We start from the raw sequence: 27,724 nt of genomic DNA, 5'->3' as shown, positions 1-27,724 counted from the left end.
GCCTCTGCGGGGCGGGGCGGGGCGGGGCGGGGCGGGGCGGGGCGGGGCGGGGCGGGGCGGGGCGGGGCGGGGCGGGGCGGGGCGGGGCGGGGTGGAGCGGCCTGGCGGGGCATCCGCGGTGCGCGCAGAGGCGCAGAAGAGCGGCGGGGGCCGCGCCATGCGCGACTACGATGCGGCCACCGCTTTCCTGGGCGAGTGGGGCCTCTTCCAGCGGCTCGTCTTCTTCCTCCTCAGCGCCAGCATCGTTCCCAACGGCTTCAACGGGATGTCGGCCGTTTTCCTGGCCGGCACCCCCGAGCACCGGTGCGCCGTGCCCCGCGGGGCCAACCTGAGCGGCGAATGGCGCAACGCCAGCATCCCGCTGGAGCTGCGGGAAGGGCGGGCGGCGCCGAGCCGCTGCCGCCGGTACCGCCTGGCCGCGCTCGCCAACTTCTCGGCGCTGGGGCTGCGGCCCGGCTCCGACGTGGAGCTGGGGTCGCTGGAGCAGGAGCCCTGCCTGGACGGCTGGGAGTACAGCCGCGACGTCTACCGCTCCACCATCGTCACCGAGGTGCGCGGCCGCGGAGACTTTCCTCCCCCCCCCCGTGCCGGTGTTCCCCGCGGAGAGGCTGTGCCGGGGTTTTGGGGGGGACGGGGAGCAGCAAGCAGCCGGTCGGGCGGCTGCGGGTGGATGCGGTGCTCCAGGAGAGGGAGGGATGCGTGGGGTGAAGGGCCTCGGCAGGTGCCGTTCGTCCGTATTATCTCAGGTTTGCCACTGAGACTTCAGGTTGTTTTGTTTGGAGAGGGCTTGTCGGTGGAGGAGGTAGCAAAGGCTGAAAATAGAAGCCCGGTAGTTTCCTTCTGCCAGCGTGCTGACCGTCCCGGTGAACTTTCCATCCATTGCAATCGCTTGTTCCCAGCGTCGCTGCGGATGGGGGCATCGACACGCAAACAGCCCGGCTGGGGCCAGGGCAGCGGTGGGTCCTTGCTGGTCCCAGCACCCTGGACCAGCACTGCCAGCCACACCAGTGGCTTTGGTGGCCATCAGTACTGGGTTAGGCAAGTTGGTGTAAGGCAGGTGCCGTGGTCGCTGCCTGCGGTGTGCCCGGCTTGCTGCGCCCGGCTCCTGCGCCAGCCTGGCCCCTAGGCTGCAGCCAAGCTGTTGGCTCGGTTTTGAAGACCATACAATGGCATCCTTTGTACAGGGTGTCTTGCGGGAACATCGGTGGTGACAGGTCGTGTAAGCGCTTCTTTGGGTTTTCTGGCCGTGCCGCGGTGCAGCAGCAGGGACATGCTGTCTGTCTTTCTGCCCGCACTGGCAGGGAGCACGGAGCTCTTGCAGAGGAGGAAAACACAATTCCTCTATAGCTGCAGGGTTGCTGCTGCTCTTTAGTGTTGTGTGAGGGGGTTCAAGGACTCGCGGGCTCATCCTCACGCTAGCCAGCATTTGCGTTCGGCAGCTGGTGGGCTCGTTTGGCCGAGCAGCGTGCCGAGGGACGCCCTGCTCACCGCCGATGGCTCACGCTCGGGGTGCACGGCACAGCAGGGAGCGAGCGTCTGGCCCTCGTCTCGAGTCCCTGTGACTCAGCAGCAACATCTGCCACCAAAGAATGTTGCACGGGGACACAGCCAGGAAAGGTCCTGACCGAGAGGTGCGTGGCTGCGGGTCTGTGCCCCGGGGACCCGGTCTGTGCCAGGGCCGTGCAGACGTGGGCTCAGCTGCATTGAAGCATGTGGGGAGGGAGGTGAGTGGGGAACGACCCCAGGTTAGGGGAGAGCAGGACACGGGCGGAGGATGCCAGTCTCCTCTCCCGTGCCCAAAGCAAAGCTGTTGGCACGCACGACGCCTTTGTGTGCCTGTCTCTTGCTGTTTGTGTCAGCGGTTGTGCTTAGTTGCCGGGGATCCCACACAACACCAAATCAAGGCAGGAGGTGCTTGGGAAGCTCGTCCCGCTCCTGGCCGTGGGCGAGCACTAGCGGCAGCCTGGCTGCAGCCCACGTGTTGCATGCAGACGTGCCCGGCTGTAACCCGTGGGCTGGCACAGCCGCGTGGTCGATGCCCGGTAGCCACCGCCGGCGCAGGCAGTGCCGCGGCACTCGCTGCTGGAGGGAGGCCAGATTATCCCGGGATTGGCTGTGAACTCATAATCTGTGGTTTGGAGTTAGCAGTTGCTCTCAGGGAGACAGTAAACGGAGCAAAGGGAGGAAAAATGCTATTCCTTGTTAATGAGCAGCAAACAACTTGTGTTGGCAGATGCCAAACAAGAACCTTCCCTGCCAGATTCAGATGGGACACAGTGGTGGGGTTTGCCACAGAGCCCGGAGCACGCCAGAGAGGCAATAGCACATTCAGAGATGGAAACCAAGTGCCAGGTTCCCATCTGTAAGCCAGATGGAAAAGAAAGATACTTGTTTTGTTTTAAAATTGTCACAGACATTTGGAAAAAATGCAGAATTTGGTTTTAAAACAACAAAAACAGGCACTGATGAAAGCCTGAAAAGAAGCAGTTCAGTTAAACTTGAGATGATTATTTTTGTACCCAGCATTTTTCTCTGTATTAGGAAAGACAAGGCAGGACATGCCATCAGGAAAGCTCAGTGAAGAAACATCTTCAGGTCAAGAACTCACTTGAGCAAAACTTGATGGTACCGGATTAAGCGCTGGATTTGTGCAGTTGCATCAAATCCTGTTATTATTGCTGCTTGAAAGGAACAGGCTGGGAGATGCCAGCTCAGCACCAGTTTTCTTGGTCTGCAGGGATGTGGTAAACCTTGGGAACAGAGGATCCCAGACCCGGTCATCTGCTTGGTCTTAAAATGGAGCTGATGGTGGAAAAGGGAATGTGTCCACAGCACAGGTGAAAAAGGAGATCATCAGGCCAGGCTGATAAGAATGAGTCTGTAAGTGTGATGATGAGCAAGTGGAAAGCTGGGGTTAGGTGTGATCCTGCAGCTGGGATGAAGGGGCTGCAGGGTTTCCTTCTGCTTCTCAGGGCTCAGCCGGGCGCCTCGGCAGGCTCCCGGGGCGCAGGAGCCCCTTGGCCCAGCTGCCTCCCCCTGCCTCCAGGGCAGCTCCCCGTCCGCTGCACCTCCGCCAGTCATCCCGACATAAAATTGCTGTTTTCCACCTAAGCAGGTGGCCGCTGCACTGAGTCGGTGCCACCCGCACTTGCCCAAGAGGGCTTGAGCTGATCTAGCAGGTCCTAACCCCAAAGCAGGACTGCTTCTCTCTCACCACATGTGCTTTGAAATTAATTTAAACGTTAAGACATGTGTTTTTGTTACGCTGGGGTTTTTTGGTCTGGAAGTTAACCTGCTTCTGCTTTAATTCCAGATAATGATGCTCAGATCTGACATTAATTAGAGGTTCAAGCCCAAGCACCAGTTTTGCTCTTTGGAGCAGGGCGTTGGCATCCAGTTAATTCCCTTGAGCTAGGTTGTCTTCCAGTGCCGCTCCCTGGGGACACGCTCGCTGGGCTGCTCGCCACCACCGAGGCACGGCACGTACCCCATGTACCATTGCAAGACCCACGTTGCAAGGCTTTTTCCAGCAGCGATGAGCACCCCTACCCAGCACTGGTAGCCCGACCTGCGCTTGGGCATGGAGGTGTCTGTGCTCATCACTCATGCAGTGAGCGGACCCGGTCTCATTGCGGGACTTGGTGCCCGGGGTGCTGCACGGGGCAATCTGTGCATATTTTTTTAATATCTCTTGAGCTCTTCGTCTTCAGATTTACTCTTGGAAACCAGGTCATATTTTCCCTGGTTTACAGCCTTTGCCATTTACAGAAGGCTCCACTAGTGTTTTCTTCTCCAATGTGAACAGGCTGATACTCAGGATGGTTAGTGATTTCTGATTGAGAAAGCAGGCGGCGGGGTTGCTTTGGGCAGTCAGGGCACCTTCTCTGGCAGTTTCAGTTTTTCAGAAAGCTTCTCCATCCATAGCATAGTGTTTCTGCCAGCAGCACCTGGCAGAATTGGCTCTTCCAGTAGCTGCGAGCCTGTGGGAATGGGTTGGAGGGATTTGAGAGCAATAAAGTGATTTAATAGTGTTCTTCTCAAGCAGCTCTGATTCCTAGCGTTCAAAGCACTTGCTTGGAAGCTTACATGAACTTTGCTCTCCAGTATGCTTAGCCAGGGACATTACAGAATTACTTATTTTCTGGTTAATGAATAATTAGTCCAGTACAGTTTGGAAGTTACAGCTGTAGGTGGTTTAGCTGTGGCTGGGCTGTAGCTCCTGTGCCCGTGGTGTGCTCGGTCCTGGCTGCGATGGATGCAGCCTTGGAGGAAAAGGTCAAATAAGTTAAATTTCATTTTTTCCCAGGTACTGCTTGCAAGGAGTCAGCATGCAATGAACACCTTAAAGCCCTATACATTGAAGCACAAGTGAAATCTTACCACTTGGTCACTGTGCAGTGCAAGGGCATGAGCCTCCATCAAAGCGAGCGCCGTTGGGGAGGGGAGGCTGGTGTTTTGGGAGAAGATGAGGTAGGTGTACCTATAGAGTTCGGCTGTATAGATCATCGCCCAGATCCCGCATGCTGCGGGTGGTATGGGTTCTAGAATAGGTGGTGTGTTTTTTTCACTCAAGAGCTTCAGGTATACTTGGAGTCAGATGGATTTGATTGCAGTTGTATGTTTTCTGGTCAAATACAGTGAGTTCCTGCAAACAGTGACCCCTCTCCAGCCAGCCAGCTGCTGCGTGCTCTTTACAACATCCCACAAATTTTAACGACTTGACTCTATACAGTGAATTTTTGCTGTCTGTGCAGTATGTCCTGGGAAAAGGTAGAGTGAACAGCTGGGTAGGAGGCATTTGGCACCAAGGAAACACAGGAAGCAACTCAGTTTCATGGGCAAGTTATTATTTAGCTGGGTTTATTTTACAGCCAAAGTGCCTTTGGCACAGTGGAGGCATTTTAAAAACACAGACCCTTAACCTTGAGCGACTGAAGTCTGAAGGTCCAGGAGCAGGTGCTGCACCGGTGGCCCCAGAGCGGGGTGCTCCACACCCAGATAATTAATAATGGTCTTTATTGGCTGCAAATTCTGCCACTTCGTTAGTCACCAGCTTTCCCAGAGCAGGGAAGGGGGGGGGCAGCAGGACGTAGCAAAACATCTCTGTAGCGTGGGGGCCAGGTGAGCTCGGCTGGCGCGGAGCTGCTGCAGCTCCCACAGCTTGCAGAAGCAGCCCCTCTGCCGCCTTTGCTTCTTCCCTGCTTGTGCTATGTAAAGAAACGCTTACTTCTAACGCTGTGTTTCCTGCAGCTGAATTTTGCTTCATTTTAAATATGGAGCTTGATTTCCACCAGGTTTCTTTGCAGAAATCTCAGTTTTCTTTAACATATGAAACAGATCCCTGTATATATTTTCGTGACTAGCATCCTTGAACATACCAGAGCCCTACTGACCCGCATGCTGCTGTTCACCATATCAAACACAGCAAAGATAAAGGCAGGTGCATGCCCAGATGGGCCCACATCTCGCCATCTCTCCCTTCCCAGCAAGGACAAGAAAATATTTTACAGAAGCGGCTGCCGTACGTTTCTTTTTGTTATTAATCAGATTTAAGTATTGGAGGCACGTTTCAGTCTTCAGATCTCGATACTCTTGTGTTAAAGACTCTGTGTGTTTCTCACGAAGAGGCATGGGCACGGTTAATCCCTTTTTGTCCTGTAGCTGCCGTTACTTTGCAAGCTGGGCAGAGGGGCAGAGGTACCCAGCTCCCCACCACTGGCCGCGTACCTTCATTCCGCCTGAAAACAGGCATTGATTGCATCTCTTTCTTAAACTATAGTCTGGAGCAAACTGCATTGAACTACACCGCATCCCCCCTTGCTTTGGGGTTTACTTCTGCTCGTGTTCTGCAGCAGAAGTGAAGCCCGGCTGCCGACCCATCGGTTGTTCGGTTTGGTTTTGGCAGGAATCGCGCTGCTGTCAGATGGCACCTGGGTCTCTCCGTAATGCACGAGTTGTTCTTTTTTGTTGCCTGCAGCTGAGCTGAGGAGCCTGAGCAGCCCAGAGGGGAGGTTTCTGCCTTTGCCTGGGCTTGGCCACCACTTGCCGAGACGGCTCGGCACATCCCTTCCCCGAGCACAGCGTGAGCGCTGGTGTGGGCGATGTCCCTGCTCTCTGGTAGCATGGCTAATTATTAAAATTATGCTATCCTTTGATCTGTGATCTAATTAGCTTACCTTTGTGGTAGAGTTATCTAATCTGAGACTGACATGTTTGAAGTCTATCTGTAAGTGCTCCTGGCAGGCATGCCTTAAGGAGAAGATTAGTCACTGGGATGGGAGCAAGCTGCAGCAGAAACACACTCGGCTGTAACTTCGGTGGACAGAGACTCATGATGCTGTTTTTATTTTTTTAAACCTTGTCTGGGGTTACGAGCGGCTTTAGGTGGAAGTTTCCACGCTGGCTCATGTCCTAAGCCTCCAGCCCCAGCCGGGTCCGGTCGCAAGGCTGAGTGATGGGCAGTGAGTCAGCCCTGCAGGTTGTGGGGATGGAAAGGAATTTGGAAGCACATCAGCACAGGAAAAGAGATTTCATTCTGTGTGTCTTCTTGCATATGTTTTGTCAACCCCAGTCATTATAGAAATGCAGTGGGGTTTGTGCTGGCAGAGGTCAGGTAAACTGGAAACTGTCCGTAGCCGGGGATGGGGCAGTCCTTCACCCCTTTCCATCAATCTGGTTTTCTAATGGGGAGCATCTCGGGCCATGGGGAGCCAGGCTCTGGGTGTCAGGGGGGCTGACGGGCACGTGGTGGGGAGATCGTGCTGGAAATGGGGCCAGGGCAGCCCCTGGGCTACATGTACCGACTGCCCATCGGGTTTGGCATTGCTGGCCGCTCACCCACTTCAGAGGTGATGGGGTCCCGTCAGATGGCTGCTGGTGTTTTGGCCTGATGGGGCTTGCCTGGGGAGGCAACTGCTTTCCTTTTTTTTTTTTTTTTTTTGTTTTTTTTTGTGCTCTAAGCAGGGCATTCTGGCAGCGACCTTTGCCATGAAAACAGTGCTGGTGCCAGCGATGGGTGGAAATGCGGGTGTGGGGGAACTAAATTAAATTACATGGAAATGCAAGTGTCTCCAGCCAATAACTCCTGTGCCTGTGTGAGGCTCGGTGCAGCGTTGCGGCTGTGTCCGAGCACGGGTCCTTCTCTTGCAGTGGAACCTGGTGTGCGAGGATGACTGGAAAGCCCCGCTGACCACCTCCCTCTTCTTCGTGGGGGTCCTCATCGGCTCCTTCATCTCGGGGCAGCTCTCGGACAGGTAACGCCGCTGCTTGTGCTCTGCGCAGGGCAGACCTGGTACAGGGGCTGGTGCGGTTGTATTTAAGAGGTGCAAAGGAGTTAAATGTCCAATTCTCTGAGTTTTGATCAAAATGAGGTAACTGGCCTGGCTTCTTCAAAAATCCCAACCTTGATCTACCCCAGACGTAGGATAACTGCCTCTTGGGTGCTTCAGGAGACCAAGAACTGATCTCCGCCAGGAGCCCATGTGGCTGCTTTGCAGGTTGATGTGGTGGTTTTCTCTTCGTGACCACATTTGTTTCTTTCTTTATCTGGCCTTTTTAGTAGCTTAAAAGATGTTGTTCTTTGTCTCACGTTAATTGACAGTCCATTCTTAGAGCTGCAGGATAGAAACTTGTCCTTTGAATGGAAGCTCTGCATAGAAGAGAAGGTTTGCTGGAAATAAAGTAAGCATATCCAAGAGGAAGAAAAAAAGATAACCTGTAAATGGATAGCAATCATGTCATACCATCTAACTAAGAAGGTGCAAAATATCAAGAAAACATTACAGGCACTTGGCAATTATCTCGGCAGTATTGAAGTTCTGGCTTTACAAGTATCAAATGCAGAATATATGTTCCTTCTGTGAGTCTCTGCTTCCCTCTTTATACATCCCATAGCCTTTTTTCTATATCATTATGGCAGGATCTCAAATACTGCTTTGACTGCTGCCTGTTAGTGAGGAATTCATAAGAGTTTCAGTGCTCCTCTGGGTGTTTAGCAGATGGTTTCAAAACTCGATGGGAGTTTAATCCTAAAGCCTCCAGTGTTAAATTCCATGTGATCCGAATTTAATCTCCTGACTCCTGCCCCCAGTGCAGAAGTCAGTCGGTGTTACTGTTTGACAGGGAGACAAGATAATCACTAAATCCCACTTGGGGCCATGTGCCCACTGGGGAGCGTCTGAGAAAGTGTGCATGTCCCGGCGGTGGTGCGGCCGGTCAGCCTCCCAAGAGCCCAGTCACCTTCTAGCAGGAGCTATTCGTTGAATATATTATTTTTTTTAATGGTTTGTCAGTAAAGGGGTATGCTCTAAACCTGTACCTGAGTGATTTCCCCTGTGCTGCTGCAGAAACCTTTCCTAAGCCAGAGGCTGCTGCAGGCAGCCAGCGATGTGTCCCGTGCAGCATTGGTGCAGAGGGCAGCGTGCCCTGGGCCAGCACACAGGCATGCAAACCCCTACGTAAGCTTGCTCTTGCCTTTCTGTAAAAAAATGCTACGTACTTCTAATGCAGAGAAGCAGGTGAGGGAAAGGGTGCGATATGTTTGGCAACTCAGAGAGACTGAAACCAGATAAAGCTATTTAACACGTTCAAAGTGTAATGGTGTTGCAATGTATAGATGCCAGTAGCCTAAAAGCCATAATTTCTTAACTTTCAGCTGTGTGGCTTGCAATCTTCATGTGTCTCACTTATGTACTGCTGTCTATTCTCCTTAGTCCCTGCCTAGCAGCTCCCTGAAGTTTCTGCTCTTATTTTTTCTTCTTGGTTTATTTCCTGGGTCTTGGAAACTTCAATTTTTTTTTAGTGCTTATGAAAATAATAAACAAAATTCTTTAAGATGAACCAAACCTCAGGTTGTGCTAGGTTGCATCACTTGAGGTCGGATATTTGTGCTCCCTCGAGCTCTCTTTCATAGCCCCGCTCCATAAATACATGCCGTTTCAATAACAATCTTTATCTTTTGCAAAAGGTTTGGCAGGAAGAATATCCTTTTCTCAACGATGGCCGTGCAGACTGGCTTCAGCTTCCTGCAGATCTTCTCTACCAGCTGGGAGATGTTCACAGTGCTCTTTCTCATAGTGGGGATGGGACAGATCTCTAACTACGTGGTGGCCTTCATACTGGGTATGAGTATGTCTGGGTTGGATTAAGTGCTTGCTTAATGTACTGTTGGGTTTTTTTCCCTCTGAACCTGCATCATTTAACTAGGCAGCAGTAAATCCTCCCTGGTGCAATTCCTAATTTAGGCCAGTATGATTTTTTTACTCTTGGATACTTCAAGCCTTTACTTTCTATAGGTTTAGAGAAACAGAAGAGAGCAAGAAGACCCTAAAGAAACATTCATTTCCCTTCTCTTTGGAGAAGATGTTCAAGGCAGCGTTCAGGGTTTGTTATCAGCAGAAGCAGGTCTGAGATAGAGAAGGCATTTGCGTCCCTCCCTGCCTCTCTGCCCCTTTGCGGAGGGGTCGGTGCATACCTGGGTTTAAAGCCTTGGGGCAATCCAGCATTTCCAGGCATCTCGAATGCGTGGGGGGGACCGGAGCAGAGGAGCCGGGTGGGCGTCAGAGCCCCATTAGCCTTAAAGTCACTGGTCTCGGTGCCAAGGTTAGTGATAAAGCCCCTAATTTCAGAGGCCAAGGTTTGTTTTGTTTTCTCCGTGGAGCATAGGAAGAAAGAGCCAGTGGCCGCGGGGAGACTGCACGGCCGCAGTCGCTGCCTGGGGACCCTGCGGGGAAGGGGGGACCCGCTGGGGAAGGGGGGAGCCCGCAGAGTCTCCTGCTAGTCACAGGGTTTTCAGGAAAGGTGACTGCATGGGTAAATTACGGACCTTGGAGTGGAGCTGGGATTTGCAAAAGCTGTCTTTAAAGTGTGCACATATATATTTTTCTCGCCTTTTAAACCGGTGGTGTCAAAATTACAATTTGTAGATCATAATGTGAGCTAGTCTAAATTAAAACCGTATACTAATAGTTAATGCTGTTCTTTCCTACCCCGTGAGGCTTTAATGGGGAAAAATAGAGCAGAATAGCATAACATGAAATCAGTGCTACGGAGGGAATACGGCATCGTGTCCTGGGGCAGCCATGAGTCACCGCTGCGAGTGGTGGAGGGAGGATTAAGTAGGTCAGGCTGTCAGCAGGGAGATCCCTTGCCATTGCCATCACCGTTGCCACCGCTCCCTCTGTCCCGGTAGTTAACTCTTGTGCAGAGCTGACGGAGCCGGAGCGAACGCCTGCCGTGGGAAGGCTGGGAGGGACGGCACTGGGTCAGGAGCGCTGGCTTGGCTGAAAATCCTCTTGGAAGCACTCGGGGTCTGTGTAGCATGAGTCCTTCTAATGGGGGCGCAGGATCCGATCAGGCAGGAATTTAGCTCCACAGCTGCCCCGGGTTGCGGATTGGGATGCTGCCTCGGCGCTCGGCAGAGGCAAAGCCCGGGGGGGGGGGGCCTGGAGCACCCCACTGGCCAAATGCCCCCGCTGCTGAGAGAGAGGACCAGGTCTCCCAAAGTAGCGTTAGGTTTGTTTAATTGCACAGCTGCAGTTCACTGGCACTTTATCCCTTGCGTTGTCTCTTCTGCCATCCTGTTTTCCGGAGAGTTGTTGCAGCAGCGATGACTCCCTGGGAGCGGAGAGGCAGGTGCCTCGGCCGCTGGCTGTGCTGGCTGTTCCCCAGCAGCCTTGAGGCTGTTACTAAGTGCAGGATTAATCTTAACTAACTTAGACATTAGTTTCCTGATTTAAGCGAGTCGTCAGCTGCCTGTCATCAGTAATGAGGGAGGCACTAACGGAGGATGGTCCTTCCCACCCTGTCCTGCGAAGCCGCATGGTCGGTGTGCCCCGACCTCTGCCCGTGGCACACACAAAAGAGGTGCTGGATAGGAGACTATAGCCACGAAAAGAAAAGTAACTCCTTAAGAAAGCCCATCCTGATTATGGGATGCACTGGAGATGCTTCCCTTGTTTCACCTGACAGCGGGCAGGGCTGTGACCTGCGCTGGGGGGGGGGCAGCGGGGACACCGGCATGCGTAAAGTCCCCGTTGACGCGGGCGGTGCAGCCCTGGCACCCTCCATCCCCAAGTGAGGTGGGTTTTTGGTTGGTTTTTTTTTAATGCGGGCACCTCAGCACAGGTTTCTCCTGTCGTTCCAGCTTTCAACATCCAAATCTGTGTTGCCCGCCCCGTGCATAGCCCAGACCCTGTTCCAGCACCCTCAGCCACTCGCGCTCTTCTGCCCTTCACACTATTGCTGCCCACCTTCGTGAGAATAGTTTTCCCCCCCTAAGCTGTTGGTGAACTTCTGTAGAGAATTTTTCTTTTTTTTTCAACCACAGCCTGTGAAATTTCTCTCTGCAGCATTTTTCCTTAGCTTTAGGCCTCAGTTGTTTTCTGTGCTCAAAACTGCTGTGTTCAAGTTCTGGGACCGTAAAACACTACGTAGGTTTGTGAAAGCATGTTGGTATCATCCCAGAATTGTTATTCCTTGGCCAGGAGAATACGGGAGGAGGGGAGGCAGGAGAGGAGAGAATTGTAGTTGAAAGATGTCATCTCATATTGGTTTTGAATTGCCACAAATTCTAAAGTAACATTTAATAGGTATAAACCAATGTTTCAGGTATCAGACCTCTCCCAAGAAAGCCCCTCTAAACAACAGCAATCAGTAGAGGAAGATGTTATAATTTATCCTCACACACTCATATTATCCGTAGGAGTTCTTATTTTCAGTTTTCTTACTGTGACTTTATTCAGTTACCCTATGTTTCTAAAATGAAAATTCATGTAGCTATCAAATAGGAGGGGGGTTTTCAGTCGTGGGTATTTTTTCCATTTTCTCTGCAATATTAAATGTTGGAGTTCTTACCACGCTACATAACTAAAATATGCTCTCCAGATTTCTTGAGACCCTCCTGTTTGCTCAGTGTTGTTTGCTTTTTGAGTCCACACAAAACTGTGGGAGTTACAGCCCTTGCAGTGTTCCTGATGGAGAGGAGAGCTCTGTACACCCAGGGCTGAGGGCTCAGCAAGAAGTGAGGGCATCTGTGGATTTTGTTAAGCAGTGACTAGGTATTTTATTGGAAAAGACTTGAGGTGCTCTTGAAGGCTTACAACAGTCTCAATTTTTATTACTAGATATTAGGTTGGCGCTAGGCTGCATGTGATGCAGTGGTTGTAGGATACTTTCATGGACTGCTGCCTGGCTACTGGGGCAGTAGCGTTATTAGAAGATGGCATCTTCCCTGGTTGTGTCCTGTAGCTCGTGATGTGCCAATCCAATATTCCAGCCTTCTGTTTCAAAAAATAAATGTGAAGTTTGTTCCCACCTCACTGTAAATTCACGTCCTTTCATGCTGAAGCACCCGTGTCAGTCTGCCATCCACAAACCTGCTCTCCTCCAGAAGTGCTCGGCAGTGAACCGCATCTTAAATCCCAAATGGGTTGAGTGGGGGAGCAGGGTATGTCCTAGGCAAGCATTTCAGGAAGGCTCCTGAAAGTCTGCTGGCCATTCCCCGTGTTTGCCCTTATCTGTCTCGGACAATGCATTAATCAAAGCGAACAGAAGTCCCTTTTTCATCTGAAGGTCCCTGATAGTCCCAGCAGCTTTTCTGTACTGGGTGGGTCGGTGCTGTGCTGCAGGTGACCTCTGCTATCGCTGGTGCCAGCACTGCGGGGCAGCCCAGGTCTTGTCTGCCATCCCACTAACCGCTGGGTAGGACAGAAGCAGATTTGCCCGGCAGGGAGAAGGACCAGGGAGGAGTGAAGCTCCTTCAGTTCTCACAACTCATTCAGTTCACCCAATAGTTTGGCTGGAGTTAGTGTACAGTCACGGACCTCAGTATTTCAGAAGTGACACTAACGGAGGTAACTGAAGTCCTTTCTGTTCAGTCCTTTCCACGAGGAGAGAATGTTATGAGCTGTTTAATGCAGCTGGCACATATGGGACTTGCTGCTGCAGGCAAGTACTGCAGAGCCAAGCAACAGTTGGCCTTTAAATGTACATTCAGGTTACTGCCCATCGGCTGAGCTGCTTTAACTGTCCAGGTGCGCGTTCCTAGGCTGAAACAGGGACAAAAAATGTGACATAAACTCTTGCACTCCAAGCTCAACCTGTTTGCAAGTACGCACTAGCTGACCAGCAGGCTCGGTCCCATCCCTGCGGTACTGCTGGTATCCCAGCAGCTCTGTACCTTTGCACTCGCATCCACCTCCGACTGCGGATGGGAGCTGGACTGGGTGCTCCATCAACCAGTACTGGGATTCCCCCATCCTGGTGTCTTTGGAGCAAAGCACAGAGGGTTCATGTTTCATTGTGCGTTTCCACATGGTAGCCTTCATTTTTTGTTCCCAGCTCATTTAAACTCCTGGCAGACATGAACAAGACGATTTCATTAAAAGGACACTGTCTGCTGTTTCTCTTTTACTTTGCCAACCTTTGCAATAGAGAACTCGCTGAACCATGGGTCTCCGAATCCTCTGCTAGATCTGTGAGCAAATACCGATGGTAATAACAGAGAAACTGCGTAGATGTTGCTGTTACAACTATGTTTAGCATTGAAAATGGTTTTGTATCAGACTCTGCCAGACTGCTGGGGCACTGGAAGAGCCCAAATGGTGCTGGTCTCATGGGTGCTTCCTTGGCAGCTCCAGGGGAGATGCACAACAAAAATCTGGAGGAATCTCCCACCAGATTAATATCGCTGTGATGATGATCATCTCTGGGACCATTACTCCTTGGCAGTGTCTCCTGAAGTATTATAAGAGAAACCACTCTTTTCTAAGATTGTTTAGCTTATTTTTTTGTAAATGCAGTAAAGTATTTAGTCATGATTGAATAGAAAGAGTTAAAATGCTAATCCAACCTCCCTTGTTTTAAACAGGAACAGAAATTCTTGGCAAATCAGTTCGTATTATATTCTCTACATTAGGAGTTTGCATATTTTTTGCAATTGGCTACATGTTGCTGCCACTGTTTGCTTACTTCATCAGAGACTGGCGGATGCTGCTGCTGGCGCTCACTGTCCCGGGGCTGTTCTGCATCCCGCTATGGTGGTGAGTGCCCCCGCGCCGCAAGGCCACGCTCCCCACCTCCCCACCCTGCCTGATGCTTTCCTGCGCCGGGTGCTGGGTAATGGCAGGGTGTCGGGGGGGGGGGGGGGGGCGTTTCTCCTCTTTGGGTTTTTGGGGGGTTTTTTGTTCTATTTGCCACCTGAGGAGGCTTTGCCTTGAGGCGGGAGTTGGGGGGATTTTTTTGTTTGGGGTTTTTTGCCAGTTACCTGCAGAGCCTTGCTGGTCCTGGCCCAGTGCTTGAAGCCACTTTTTCACCGGCTTTCCAGAGCAGCCAGCAGGAATTCTGTAATTGACTCCTAACTCTGGACACCGTTAACCACCTCTAGGTTTACCCCTGCAGTACCGCTGCATGATTCGTTCTAACTTTGCTTCCTGCCTTTTTTCTTCAAGCCATTTTTTAATGTGGATTCACCTGCTGATTGATACTAAAATCTCAGTGAATGGCTGAGCCCGTTCACTCAGCACGCAGCAGCTGGCAGTTTATTGCACTCGATGTCACGAAGCAGTTTATTGCACGAGATGTCATTAAGCAGAGGCGTTCGCCGGCAGAGCTCACTGGGCCAGCCCTCTCCCACAGGCTCTGCATGCCAGGAGCCGTGCGTCCTCCCAGGCTTTGCTTCGGCTGCTGGAGCAGGACTTTGATTTGTGAGCTCCTTCGGCCCATAGTAACTGTCTGGCTGAGCCAAAGGTTGGCTCTTCCTTACCCTGCTCCTTTGAGCCATCCCACACTGTCTTCTTGGTGGCTGACTCCACGTTTTCTTTCATTTTTCCATTGCACTCACCCACCCCTGCTCTAATCCACTGGTGGACGCGTAGGTGCGCTCTCACTTGCCCATGGTTGGTCTGCCCTGCGGGACTGAAAAGAAAATTTAGGAAAACTCCCTAAACTTCTCAGCTGGACAGCAGCATTGAAGAAGGGCTGAATTCTTCTGAAGAAGAATTGTTCTGTTGTTGCCTTGGTCATCTGCTGTTTTCTGAAGAGACAGATGTTTAGAGAATAATAAGGGAAAGGCAAGGTATCATTCACACTTAAGGATAATTTACAAACAAACAGACATAGAGTTCCTTCCTTTCCTGTTAGTCTTATATGTCAAACCCTTTTCTTCCTATTATCTTGAATGAGTTATACCTATAAGTAAGAGATTAATGTCTTTATATCAGTTAAGAGATTTAGACCCACTCTTCCATAGCCTAAAAGACCTCCTGCAAATCTCGGTCTTGTCAGAAGTCTCTGCTGATGGTTTTGGTTTGTTGTTTGTTAGGCTCTTTTTTAATCTTAGTCTTCAAACCAAACCAAACCTTTAAAATGGTTTTCAGCTCCTCCTCTGCTATCATCTGATTTTAAAGATAGTCTGATTCTGTTTAAGGGTCAATTTGCTTATTTAACTTCAAATGTTTCAGACTCCTTCAACTCAGTGGCATTTCCCTCTGCGCCAAGCAGCTGCTCTTTGGGGAGGCTGGTTTTGGGTGGAAGCCTCTCAGATAGATGTCTGCTGTAGAATAGGCACCATGAGGCACACAAAATTTGTCCCCAAGGCATGGCTTCAGAGTCCTGCTTTCAAATGTATTTGGTGGGAATTTCCATGCTTTTTAAGAGCATACATTGTAAAGCATGCCAAAAATTTCCACGGGTGGCACTTCCAGTCTGGGGCTAATGTGGGGGTAGATGGGGATCACGGTGCGCTGGCAAAGCTCTGCCGAGGCAGGTTGGTATTAGCTGGCATTTGAGCATCTGGACCCACTGCTTCCACGGGTGATGTGACTTGCATGTCCCACTGCTCCGTGCCATAGTTGCTCTTTTATTCATTCCTCTTCCAAATTCTCCAGAAGGTTCCCAGCATCATCTCTGCAGTCTTGTGTTCCTCAGCTTGCCCACAAAGAAGAGCAGTGGAGACAGCTCATCTCGCAGAAAGTCACGTTAGTGGCTGAATGATCTGATACAAACCATCTGACACTCGAAATCATTGACATGACTTTGGGTCAGTCCTTAGGGAGTTCATCAGAAAAGGAGTGTCTGACCTGCTTTTTAACAAGGCGAGGAAAAAATGCTGCTGGCTAAAGGGAGTAAGGCAGCATCTGTTAAGATCAAAGGATTTAGTTAAGGAAAGGTGAGATTTTCTGTCCTGTGTTTGGTGTTAATTCACTCAACACTTGTCTGGAATTGATTAGAAAACGTCATCAACTCTGCAAGGGGACACTGCCACTGTCCTCTGCCTGGGAGAGCCTGCCTCAGAGTGCTGGTAAAATTGTGAGGTTTGTATAGAAGATTCCTATGACGCAGAGCCTTTAAATATACCCTGTGCATATTTAAAGCATTTCCACATTGTATGCAGTTTCCTAAGAATATTTTTGCTCAACACTAGTTAGGCTACCCCCATCTTTGCTGTCTATCTGGTGACATCTGTTTTTTTCTGGTGAACATCAATTATTCCTTAAAAAACAACCACCCAGGGCAAGGGCCCAAGCGTGCATCTACTTCAGCACGAGAATAAACACATCCTATAAATTTGAATTCTCCCACTGATCCCAGTGGGACAAATCCATGAATTACATTGCCCACATGCTTCTGTGCTGACTGTCTTCTGCTGCGAGCAATCTGAGATGAGAGCGTAACTCATAAAAACGATACATGTGTTTTTAATAACTTTTTACTTTTGTGAAAACGTTGAGTCATTTATTCTGAAACTTATTGCAGGATCATTCCTGAATCCCCTCGGTGGCTGATCTCCCAGGGAAGATATAAGGAGGCAGAAGTTATTATCCGAAAGGCTGCAAAAATAAATGGTGTTCCAGCCCCAGCCGTGCTTTTCGACACCGTGGAGGTATGTTTCATACATCCTGGTACTTTTACCTCACCAGCAGTTTCCCACTTTGGCCAGCTGACCTGTTGGGAAATGCCAGCAGAGAAATGGTTTGCACCAGCAGGTCTTAGAGGCTGGCAGTGACTGTTGGCGTGAGGTAAGTGCTGGGTTAGTGAGTTCAAAATGAGAAGCCAGAGGGAGTTTTTATTTGTTTGTTTTTTACAGTAAAATTCTCTTCCTCAGCAGTGGTTGGTTGTGGTTTTCAGAGCAAGGGTGACCCAGATTGCTTCACCCTTTGGGTACTGAGAAGACCCGAGGAAGACGTGTTTGTCCCCATTTCAGCTTGGCGCGGTATTAGTGATTTGCAGTTTAACAGCAGCCCTTCACGGGGGGCTGTGCAGGGGACCCTAAATCGTCACCCACGTGTGCAGGGGCTGCGTGGAGCCCCAAGGGACTCCTCAGGTTGCAGAAACCAGCCAAAGCACCCGAGTGCTACAAGGGCACTTGAAAACCATGACGGTAGCGAAGCCAGTGAAGAACATTAAGCTCTTCTTCAGGCCTGTTTTTTTTCTTGGTATTTCATATTTATTGGTTAAAAGGAGAAAGCCTAGCACAAACCTAGCAGCCCAGCAAGCCAGGGAGCAGCACAGCCACAGCGGCACGTCTGGTTCTTGTGCTCATCTCCCCATCTAGTGGCTCTGCCCTTGCCGGAGCTCCTGCTGAAGAGGCACAGACATTTTTCTTGTGCAAAGAAACCAGCAACGCTTCCAGCCTTGCGTCAGCAACGACCGCGTGTCCGTATGTCAGATCTTGCTTTACTGCATTACACTAGCACCTGCGTTTTATGCCTCCTGATGTCTCCTGATAGAGCAGAAAGCAAAGCACGGCATGCTCCTCTGCAGTATCTGCAGGAGAGAGCTGCTGCATGCCGCACCTCCTGCAGGCGGGATCCATCTCTTCAATGTCATGCTTACATTTTGGCTGAGCTGCTGAAGATCTCTTTTCCAAGTGTATATTCTAGTGTAAATTGAAGTGCAGGTTCCAGCTATGGGAAGCTCATCCTACAGAAACCATGGAAAAGCACTTTCCTTACTTTACAGCCAGAGTTCAGATGTCTTCCATTCAGGACACAACTTTTTCAGGATCCAGTACGCGAGTTTGCTTTTCATCACTCCTGCATATTTTTGAGACCAAGTGGCAGCTGAGCTGTACTTTACTTCGTGGGACTCTTGCGTGCCAAAGCGCCTGTCCACAAAAGCCTGAGGATGATGTTTGCACGTTAAGTCCTCTGTTGGAAGTATTTTTCAAACTTTGCTAGAAAGACGTTCCTGGGAAACCATCCTCTCTTCCTAGGAAAGGAAACCTCCTGGGTAGCCCCATAGGGAGGGCCAGGGTGGTTCGCTCTTTGGGCTGGCCACAGGTGCTGGCTTTGCCCCGGCGAGGGCTCTCGTGTAGGCAGAAGGGCACCCTAATGCCACCCAGAATATTCCTGCTTCAAGCCTCAAACTGGACCCTCCGTCTCCGATCTGGGGTGCTGGATGCTCCCATGATGCGCCCTGGCCGCCACACCAAGCTCTGGCATCCGTCCCCCTCCCCAGCAGGGTGCCGGCAGGCAGGCAGCAAACCTGGGTGATTTTCTGCATTTTTTTTCACATTGTGAAGGTTGAAGAGAGTTGAGTGGACAGAAAAATGCCTTTGGTAATGAGGTTACTCCTGGAAATACCGTGTTAGTTCCTTAAGGAAGTGTTAATGCGTCTTTCTTGTCAGCTGATACTCCTTTTTAATTAGTCAGCATGGTGCAGTGGTCTCAGTGCTACCTTTTTTTTAACAAAAAAATGGAAACTACCACGAGTACAGCTGGGTGCAGAGACAAGCTCTACCTAAGGACCGCCCTCCCTGGTGCAGAAGCGGCCCTTGGGCTGACTAGTTATCCCCTGATAGAGTTGTAACTTCATAACTGCCCAAACCTGTGGGTATGCAGAGGTTGTTTTGCTCTTAGGTGTGTGGGAATTTTTTTGGTTTTGTTTTCCTTTTTCCTTCAGATGCAGGATTCGAAGCCTCAGCAGCAGCAGAAGGCTATCCTTCTGGACCTATTTCGAACCCGAAACATTGCAACTATTACTATTATGTCATTACTTTTGTGGTAAGGAAATGTGTATTCCTAAAGTACCCAGGCAATAGAACAGTTTCTGATTTGAGGGCACATGCCACAGGTTTAGATAATAAGTCTCAGCCTTGGAGCCCATCTACACATGGTCCTTGGCTGGTGCATGGCCCTCGATGTACTTGCACCTGCACTGCATTAATAGACAAGAGTATGGAGCCAGTAGCCTCAACTCAGATGTAAAATAGTTAGGAAACTATACGTAACAACTTGTGTATTTTAAATTCTGTTACTTTTTTTTTTTCCTTAAGAAGCTCCCATCTCTGTAATCTCTATTTGAAGAGAAATGTCTTTCTTGAAGCAGAGGCAGCAACTCAGTAACATAACAAGAAGCAGACCCGTGGCCAGCGTTTTTGTTCTGTTTCTGTACAGTGCCCATCTCAGTGAGATCCTGGTCCCTGCCTGGGCAGCCACAAGGAATGAGGACCCAATAATACCATATAGACAAACCGGGACCCTTTTCTGTACATATTTCCCCCAGCAGAAAGGAACTGGCTAGCACACTTGGCATGCCATAGTAAAGCACTCTTGAGATTTGAAACCCGAACATCCAGCTCTCGTCAAGATTAAATAAGATGTAACGGAACTGCTGAGGGTGGGAGACCCTGTCACTGGAGTTGGCTACAAGTAGGAACGTAGTTGGCGTGGGAAGCTTTCAAGAGTTATTTCATTGTGCCGTTAATGAGTCCATTGCAGTGAAAAGCCTTTGTGAACGACTTCCACAAAGCCTTTTACTTGGCATAGTGTATGCAGGAAGGACAGAGAAATCAGAGGTCTCTTCAAGCCGCTGTGGATATGGTCGCTGGAAGGGATGGCAGAATTAGAAAGATGGGGTTGCCACTGAGATTTTTTTTTTAAAGCCACAATGCCTGTGGCAATGCTTTGCGACATCCTATTTTTATAACAACATCTGAGACAACACTGGAGACGTTCAGAGACTAGTGTTTCTGGAATAATTTGGTTTTACTGCTTTTCTCAGGTTTTTCACGTCAGTTGGTTACTTTGGCTTGTCCCTCAGCACTCCAAACTGGCATGGAAATGCTTACATCAACTGTTTCCTCTCAGCTGTTATTGAAGTTCCAGCTTACGTGATTGCCTGGCTTCTCCTCCGCTCCCTCCCTCGGCGCTACTCCTTATCTGGCACCTTGTTTTTAGGGGGAGGTGTTGTCCTCTTCATTCAGCTGGTTCCTGCAGGTACAAGATTTAATACATGACTTAAGTATATAAAATGTTAGAAAAAATTTTATGGTGCTATCTAATAGTTCTGTAAAATTACTGGAAACCATCATCAAATTTAGAATTTGAGGTCAAGTTTACACCGATCACTTGCAGCCATGATTTTTTTTTTTATGCGTATGTATATGCTGAATCATGCATGGCTCTCATTTATTGTGTCGAATTACTGAGCTTTTTATAGTCTGAGGGAACTGACTTGTAAAATGAGAGCCAAACGTGTACTGTGATTTATCTGGTTGTGCGTAGAGGCTAAAAAAAACCTGCAAGTCTTCCAGATTTCACTGTGTGTAAATCTCCCCCGGATTTTGTGAAAAAGGGGTGCATTTAAGCTTGTGTTTTGTTGCCGTGTAATCCAGAGTTTTGTTCCATTTCAAGAATGCTGTTTTACTGGGAGAGAACCAAAATCTGTAAAGTACAAAATAACCGGAGCATCTACATTATGCTCAGTGGGAAGTCTGGAGCCAAGTCATCTAGGGATGGGGCTAATACATTGTGTAATTAAAAAACAAAACACACACAGCTGCTAGGAAAAAGTGATACGGTCTTTGGGATGTAAAAGAAATATGGGTAATAAGAACAAGGTGTTGTTTATTCACCTTGATTTTATTTTTTCTCCTCCAGATTTTAACGTCCTGTCTGTTGGCCTGGTGATGCTTGGAAAATTTGGCATCACAGCTGCATTTTCAATGCTTTATGTCTACAATGTGGAGCTATACCCAACACTAGTGCGAAACATGGCAGTCGGAGCTACTTCTACAGCTTCCAGGCTGGGCAGCATCATCGCTCCGTACTTTGTTTACCTGGGTGAGACCTCTTGCGTTTCTTGCCTTACACTACACAGCTGCCCAGAGAAGTTATTGGAGCTTCTAGAATGCAGGCTCAGCTTTAAGTCCCTTCATTTGTTGTCATTTAAGTCCCTTGGTCTGTAAGCAGCATTATTGATTTCCTCATAGGCTTTTTTGACACTCATTACCATCACATTCTGAGTGCTGCACAAATATTAATTAATAATTTTTTTTCCTAAGTATACAGAAATGATCCTCATGTTGCAGACAGGAAAGTGTGACAGAGATTAGGGGATTAAGGTTGAAAGTATCTGTGAGTACTGGCTGCTCAGTCCAAGGTGTTCAATCTTGTTTCTTTTGCTCGTGCATGATTTATTTCCTTCTACCATCCCCTGACTCGGCTCTTCCACTGCACCTAATGAGTTTTGCTTCCTGCTGAAACCTTTGATACAAAATGAGCGTGACTGCTGACTCTGGCGGAGCACTGCTGGTGTACCCCTATGGGGTTAATGCTGGTTCACCATGCCAGGAGAGGGGAGAGGAGACTACTGCCTATAGCTCACCAGTGTGGTCTTGTTACCGAAATCCAGAATAAAACTCCTTAACAGCAATGGGAAGTTAAGAAGCAGGCACTCCTTTCTTGCAGCGCTGGGGACACAGGGGATTGCTCCTCGAAAAGGCATGTCCAACTTAGTATCAAAATTCATCAGTTTTGAAAGACTTTTTCTGTCAGGTCATTGTTACATAAGCTCTTTACATAAAAATGCATACTATGCTTGTTCTTAAATTTAACCTTTATAATGATTGGTCCTTTGATTATATAACCTTATCAATATTCTTATTTAAAAACAATCATTGGTCAGTTACGCTTAGCTCTACTGATTGGAATCTTCGATACTCAAATCAAGATGGGAAGGGTAAGGGGTTTCCAAGCAGCAAACTGGTGTCCGTGACAGTTTCCTTAGTTTCTTAAAACAAAACATAGAAAGACCAGTAACTTCCTGGTGAGGTTTCTATGGTAAGTTATTTCAAGCCTTAACAATATTAAGGTTCCTATAGTCACACATAACACAGTTCCTAAAGTTTCTATGGCTACGTTTCAAACTTAACAATCCTATACATTAAACCCCAAAATTTTACTTCTTAATCAAACCAAACTCTTCTATGTGATTAAATTTTGATTACCAGAATATTTGCAACAGCCTCACCTCTTCATTGCAGTGTGACTGTAACACACTGTGCCAAAAATGATGAAAATACATTGTCTTTATTTCATACTTGTACAGTGCGAATCTAAAGTAAAAGGGACAGCAGGACTGAGATGCTCCTTAGGGTCTTCAGTCTCTGTTGCAGCACAGGTAACAGTAATAGAGAGATGTAGACAGGATAAAGATTTTACTGGTTTGTGGTTGTGTTTTTTTTCTCCCAGGTTTCCATAGGCTCAGCCTTTAAAAAATCTTGTTCCAGTCATCAGAATAGTTTCCTAAACTTTAGGAGGTTTTTGGAGAAACTCGTCAGCTGCTGATATTTGCTACAGCTAAATTAGGACCTTGCAGTTCATCCAGCTCATGAACACAGAAGAGATCAAATCACAAACTTTGGCTCTATGTGAAATACCCAGGGGTCTTCACTTTAATCTGAGTTTATTCCATACATTATAAAGCAACTGCTCTATCCCAACTAAAAAATAAAGCTGTCAAGTCCAGTTTGCTACTTTCTCCACCTTAAATACTTTAATTCCTAGCTAATCCCTTTACTGAAAGACCTTTTCGTTGCTGTGCTATTGTGACTTGAAGCTCTTGCATCCTGCCCAAACACTTGTGCGCTAGCTTCAGGCTGCTGGCAGGGGCTGCAGCCTTCTAGTCCAAAATAATATTCTGAGTAGACCAAGGTCAGAGCCTCTTGTCTGTCTCGGGAGGCCTGATGCTTTCTCCCTTTGCAATAAGGAAGGGATTTAAGGATTCCCCCGTTAATGGCCCATTAGTCTGTAATTGGCCTGTTCAGCTGCCATCACTCTCTTGCCTTCTTGTGCACAAGCCCAGCAGGATGCACAGTCCCAAGGAGGTGATGAGTGCTTCGTTGCTTATAAGCACTTCTATTCCTTCACACTGAATTATTTAATGGAGGATTTGGTTCCTGATGACAGTGTAGTACTGAAGACTTTACCAGTGATCCCAGCAGAGCTGTTACCTTGCAAAGATGTTGGCTATCCCAGTTGAAAATGTACAAAAAAACCTATTGGCCACTACGCAAACACGGGGGATGGCATGAAACTGGTGGTAGGTGGTGACCATCCTAGAGCACACGTTGTAGATTTAAAATTGAAAAATCCCTTTGTTTGCTAGCAGATACCAGATGTAGCTCAGTTTTGGATTCACCGTTGATATTTGCAAAGATTCCAGCCAGTTGTTCCAAATTAAGTCTGTGTTACAGCGATGTCTGGAATGTAAATTTTACATGAGTTCATTGATTGTGGACATGTAAGTACTGGTGTCATGTCCTGTGTTCTGTCAGGTGCCTACGACAGATTCCTACCATATATCCTGATGGGAAGCCTGACTGTGCTGATCGGAATCCTTACCCTGTTTCTCCCAGAAAGCCACGGCAATCCCCTGCCTGAGAACTTTGAGCAAATGCTGAAGGTGAAATGGTAAGGCGGCTGTCATTCATCCCATGTGTCACAAGAATTCAGGATCTCTTTCTACATAATCCCTTTTTACAATCAGTAAACATGTTTCTTCAGATCTACTGCAAAACATCAAAGCTTTCAAAGTGCCCTTTAATTATTTTTTTTTTTGAGTTGTTAATTTGGCAGACACTGACATTATGCAGTTTCTCCAGAGTCCCTGAATCCGAGAACTGATGTGCTTGAAAGCGGGCACTTGAAAAGCAAGGCTGACTTTCACATCACCTTGAGGCTGTTGCTTCATATCTCCCAAAAGTTTCCGTCCTTTTATATCATTCACTCTCCTTAAGTCTTCATTTAAACTATTCATTTAGTAGGATGATTCACATTACAAAAGACTTCACTCTTTCAGTGTTAGTTCATTAGGTACTACTCCAAATTAAACACAGGATTTCAGTATTGTAGCGTCTTTCATTTGGGAGGCTCAAGACATGCTAAGACAGCTTTTCTCCTGGTTTATTTGGTTTAGCTGTAAGCAATGACAGTTCTCTTGCCACACCACCATTGCTATTTAGGGTACCCTGAGCAAACAACTCCACTGAAATCCATGCGTGTATGTTGTAGTGCTGGTGCAGTGGAGATGGCCAGTGTTTGCTAGTTACTATCATGGGGGGAAAATTCTTGGGAGCAGCAGAGGGAAACTGAATTAGCCAAAATGCAGCTGCATAGCTACCATCCAGCTTAGTGAGAATTTGTACTGGAACAGACTTTGCCCTTGTAAGTAAAAATAGCTTGAAAAAGCCGGAATTGCCTGTATCTAATCCCTGGTTGATATAAGGAGCTGTCATTATGCTTCTAGAATAAGACGAATTCTCGGGCCAGGTTCCTTGAGAAGAGCATGCTGCTCTTTATCACAATTAGGGACTTTTCATGTGTCTGACCTATGGCTTTTTGGCTTTGCAGTTGACGGACTGTAGCTAGAAATCCTAGAGTCAAACCAGATTCCCTTCACAGGCTTCTTGCATAAACAGACTGAAGTAACTGAATTACAGTCACTGAATTACGTTCAAGTTCCAAGTGGTGTTTGCTGCACTGCTTGTGCCATCTGGAAAGGGCATACTTTACAGACCATTACATTTTTTTTTCTAATGTTTATATTAGTAGTGTAACCTGGTTATTTTAGCGGTGCTAATTAGGAGGGGGGAGTGTCTGATGACACCCTGTAGAATGTTCTCTAGCTTCTCAGTCTTTTACTTGCTTTCAGTTTCAGAAATGGGCAACAAACCACTGGCATTAGGAATTCAAAGGAGAATTCTAAAATTCTGGTAACGCCCCTGTGAAGAAGGATGCATACTCTCAGAGGGGCTGAAAGAAGAACAAGATCTCTGCAAAATACGTTTTCTGCCAGAGGAGAACAAACAAAACCCAACAGTCAGTGCTACCGCACCACAGTTATTATCTCCTGTGCTACTGTACCCAAATACATAGTTTACTGAACAGATGCTGTCTACTCCCGTAAGACTCTTGGTCTGTAATTCAGTGTCTTGATACCTGGGGTTTGTCAGCAGATACAATTCCTGTTGAGAAATGGGGGCCTGCATGTGCTTAACATGATGAATTCAAGGAGTGAGCTAGAAATGAGCCTTAGGAATAATACAGCAATGACTCCAGTCAGTCAGGTTCTCCATGAAAGCTGCTTTAAAGGAAAAAAAAAAAAGATAGCAAACATAATGCTGGTGTTTTTTCTCACTGTACATGTTGACTGGATGAACGGGAGTTGGGTGTCTGTCTTTGAAAAATCTCAGCACACGCCTCTAAAGGAAAGATCCTGGCCTCCTTTGAAATCTGTGACCAAAACTCGATAGACTAAGTGGGATCAGAATTTAGTTGTAGCAAAGCATAGACTTCACTGTAAGGACATGGTTTTTAAACAAGATGTCAGAGTATCTTTTGATGTCGCTTGCTTTTCCCAGGACCTGGGATCCACTTGTCCCTCTGAAAGCTGATGCTTTTTCATAAAGCCTGAGCCCGCTGAAATCCTTGGGCTTCATGAATGTTCAGTGTTTTGGGGGACAGGGAGAAGCCTTTAACAGAGAAGACTATCAGCTTGCTGACTTTCTGATGGGCCATGCCCGCTTTCAAAAGAAACACAGGTTTTAGCAAGTCAATGATCCTATCCAAACATGCCATGCAATTTTAGCTTTCAGGTTTTTCATGGTATATTGGCATAAGCAGTTTTTTAGATGTTTTGGGTTGGTGTTTTTCAAAGCATTTCATTTCTCCTTTGAATATAAACCACATTGTTCTGTACCTTCAGAGAAAGCTCATTGCAGTTTCAAAAGCCCCTGCAAAACCTTTATATACCGTTTACAAATTTAAAGGGGGTTTGATGCTCGCAAAAATCTGATGTTCTGTACTGGAGATGTTCACCTGCAGCTATTAAAAACACAAAAGGGCTAATTTGGGACCACAGTTTTTTCAAAACAAAAAAAAACCACCAACAAAGCCAGTGTTTTGTTTTTCAGATCCTATAGGTTATGTATGTGGGCAGGGGTTTTTTAAAGTTCAGCAAAGCTAGATTGGGTGAAAACAAATTTAGAGTGTAGAGTTGTGCTACTACTGTTTTATGAACACTACAGAGTTTGAAAAAGTGTAATACCTTTTATTTTTCTATTTATTGGCTGTGCATGCACTTCTTGGCCACATAAAGTCTATCAGACCTGGCAGACTGATATTTATCCTCTATAAATAATAATCAGCCATGATTCACCTTCTATAAGGGCCAACAAAAGCACACTGGTTCATCTCTAATGTTGAGAGTTCATGGCAAGTTGTCTTGTGCTGGCATTTTGCACAAGAATGAGGCTCTCCCTGTAAGTTCAAGCACAAATATAAAGCTTCAAAACATTTAAATGCAAGGAACTTGTGCAATTACTTCAAGCTGCTCTTTGGGATGTGGGAATACTACTTACTTTCATGTTAATTTTCTGCAGTTATGCTTTTGCCATAAATGTAACGTGGCATGAGGCAACCATTATCCTGTGACCGCTGATGTTCTCATCCCTTCTCAAGCTGGAACTTCTCTAATAACAGCAGTATTTAATCTTGGTTTTACTTACTACAAAGTTAATCTATAGACGAGCTGTTTAGACATAACTCAATTTCTCAACAAAGCCTTTATATCAGAATAGGACAGGTTTGAGGACTTGGTTAAATATAGGTGGCCGTATTTTTATGAAGATTTTTATATTAAGTTGATACTTATTTTATGTGATCATAGGCTTGGGTATTTCTGAAAGGTAAATATTTTTGTACTCTTGAATTTTGTAGTATCTTAAAACCTAGTTTTCCTTTTTTAAGTAAGAAAAAGTGTTGTGGGTTTTTTTTAAATACCTTGTTTTAATCAGTCTCATTTTTCTTGTTTATACCATTGATCTCAAGCTAGTGTCACATTTTATATTTTTAATGGCAGATTTGGAAAAAAAAAAAAAAAAAAGTCTTCCAGAAGAGTGGAATGCCATCCTGAAAAGTATGTGATGTTGTTATAAGGCCTTACAGTGTCTGAGCATAGTAAAAATGAGAAAAAATGAGATTGCTTCAGCTGATGAAGCATTTGCAAGGAGAATTTCTGTTCTCTGCCAGTATCTTTCCCACGCTGAAATAGGGATTTCTGGCGAAACCCAAAGAGCAACAGTCTGCAGAAGAATCAAACAGGGATGAAGCTGGAGTGCCAGTTTCTGGCGAGTTAACTATTTTTTTAACTGTAAACCTGAAGAAAACAGCACTGGTTTAGTAGCTATTGGCAGAAATTAAATTTATTGCTGGTGAGCTATTTAAGCCTCTCGCTGCAATCTTCAGGGAATTTTCCGAGTGTCAGGTACTCAGCGGGGCTCAGTATGGGACCGGTGTGCTCACGTGCAGCTGGGGGATGGCTGTAAGGCTCTGACCCGGGGATGGGAGGGAAGGACCAGCTGGATCGCTCCCACTGACCGCAGGGACCGTTGCACTGCGCCTCATCTGTCACCTCTGTCACGTTGACGTGGGTCTCTCTGTGC

At 47.6% G+C, this 27,724-nt stretch overlaps 1 protein-coding gene across 1 annotated transcript; it reads left to right on the top strand.

The window, feature by feature from the left end:
• Nucleotides 1-157: 157 nt before the first annotated feature.
• Nucleotides 158-27,198, top strand: LOC142044324 (solute carrier family 22 member 4-like). The gene is made up of 10 exons (XM_075056622.1): nucleotides 158-550; nucleotides 7,150-7,253; nucleotides 8,966-9,120; nucleotides 13,868-14,039; nucleotides 16,753-16,879; nucleotides 18,901-19,001; nucleotides 20,002-20,216; nucleotides 20,880-21,062; nucleotides 23,558-23,693; nucleotides 24,934-27,198. The coding sequence occupies exons 1-10, from the start codon at nucleotides 158-160 to the stop codon at nucleotides 25,007-25,009; spliced, it is 1,662 nt and encodes a 553-aa protein (XP_074912723.1). The 3' UTR covers nucleotides 25,010-27,198.
• Nucleotides 27,199-27,724: the final 526 nt, after the last annotated feature.

This window comes from Buteo buteo, chromosome 24, assembly GCF_964188355.1.
Source record: "Buteo buteo chromosome 24, bButBut1.hap1.1, whole genome shotgun sequence".
Classification (NCBI taxonomy): Eukaryota; Metazoa; Chordata; class Aves; order Accipitriformes; family Accipitridae; genus Buteo; species Buteo buteo.
This window is presented reverse-complemented; position numbering and strand designations above follow the sequence as displayed.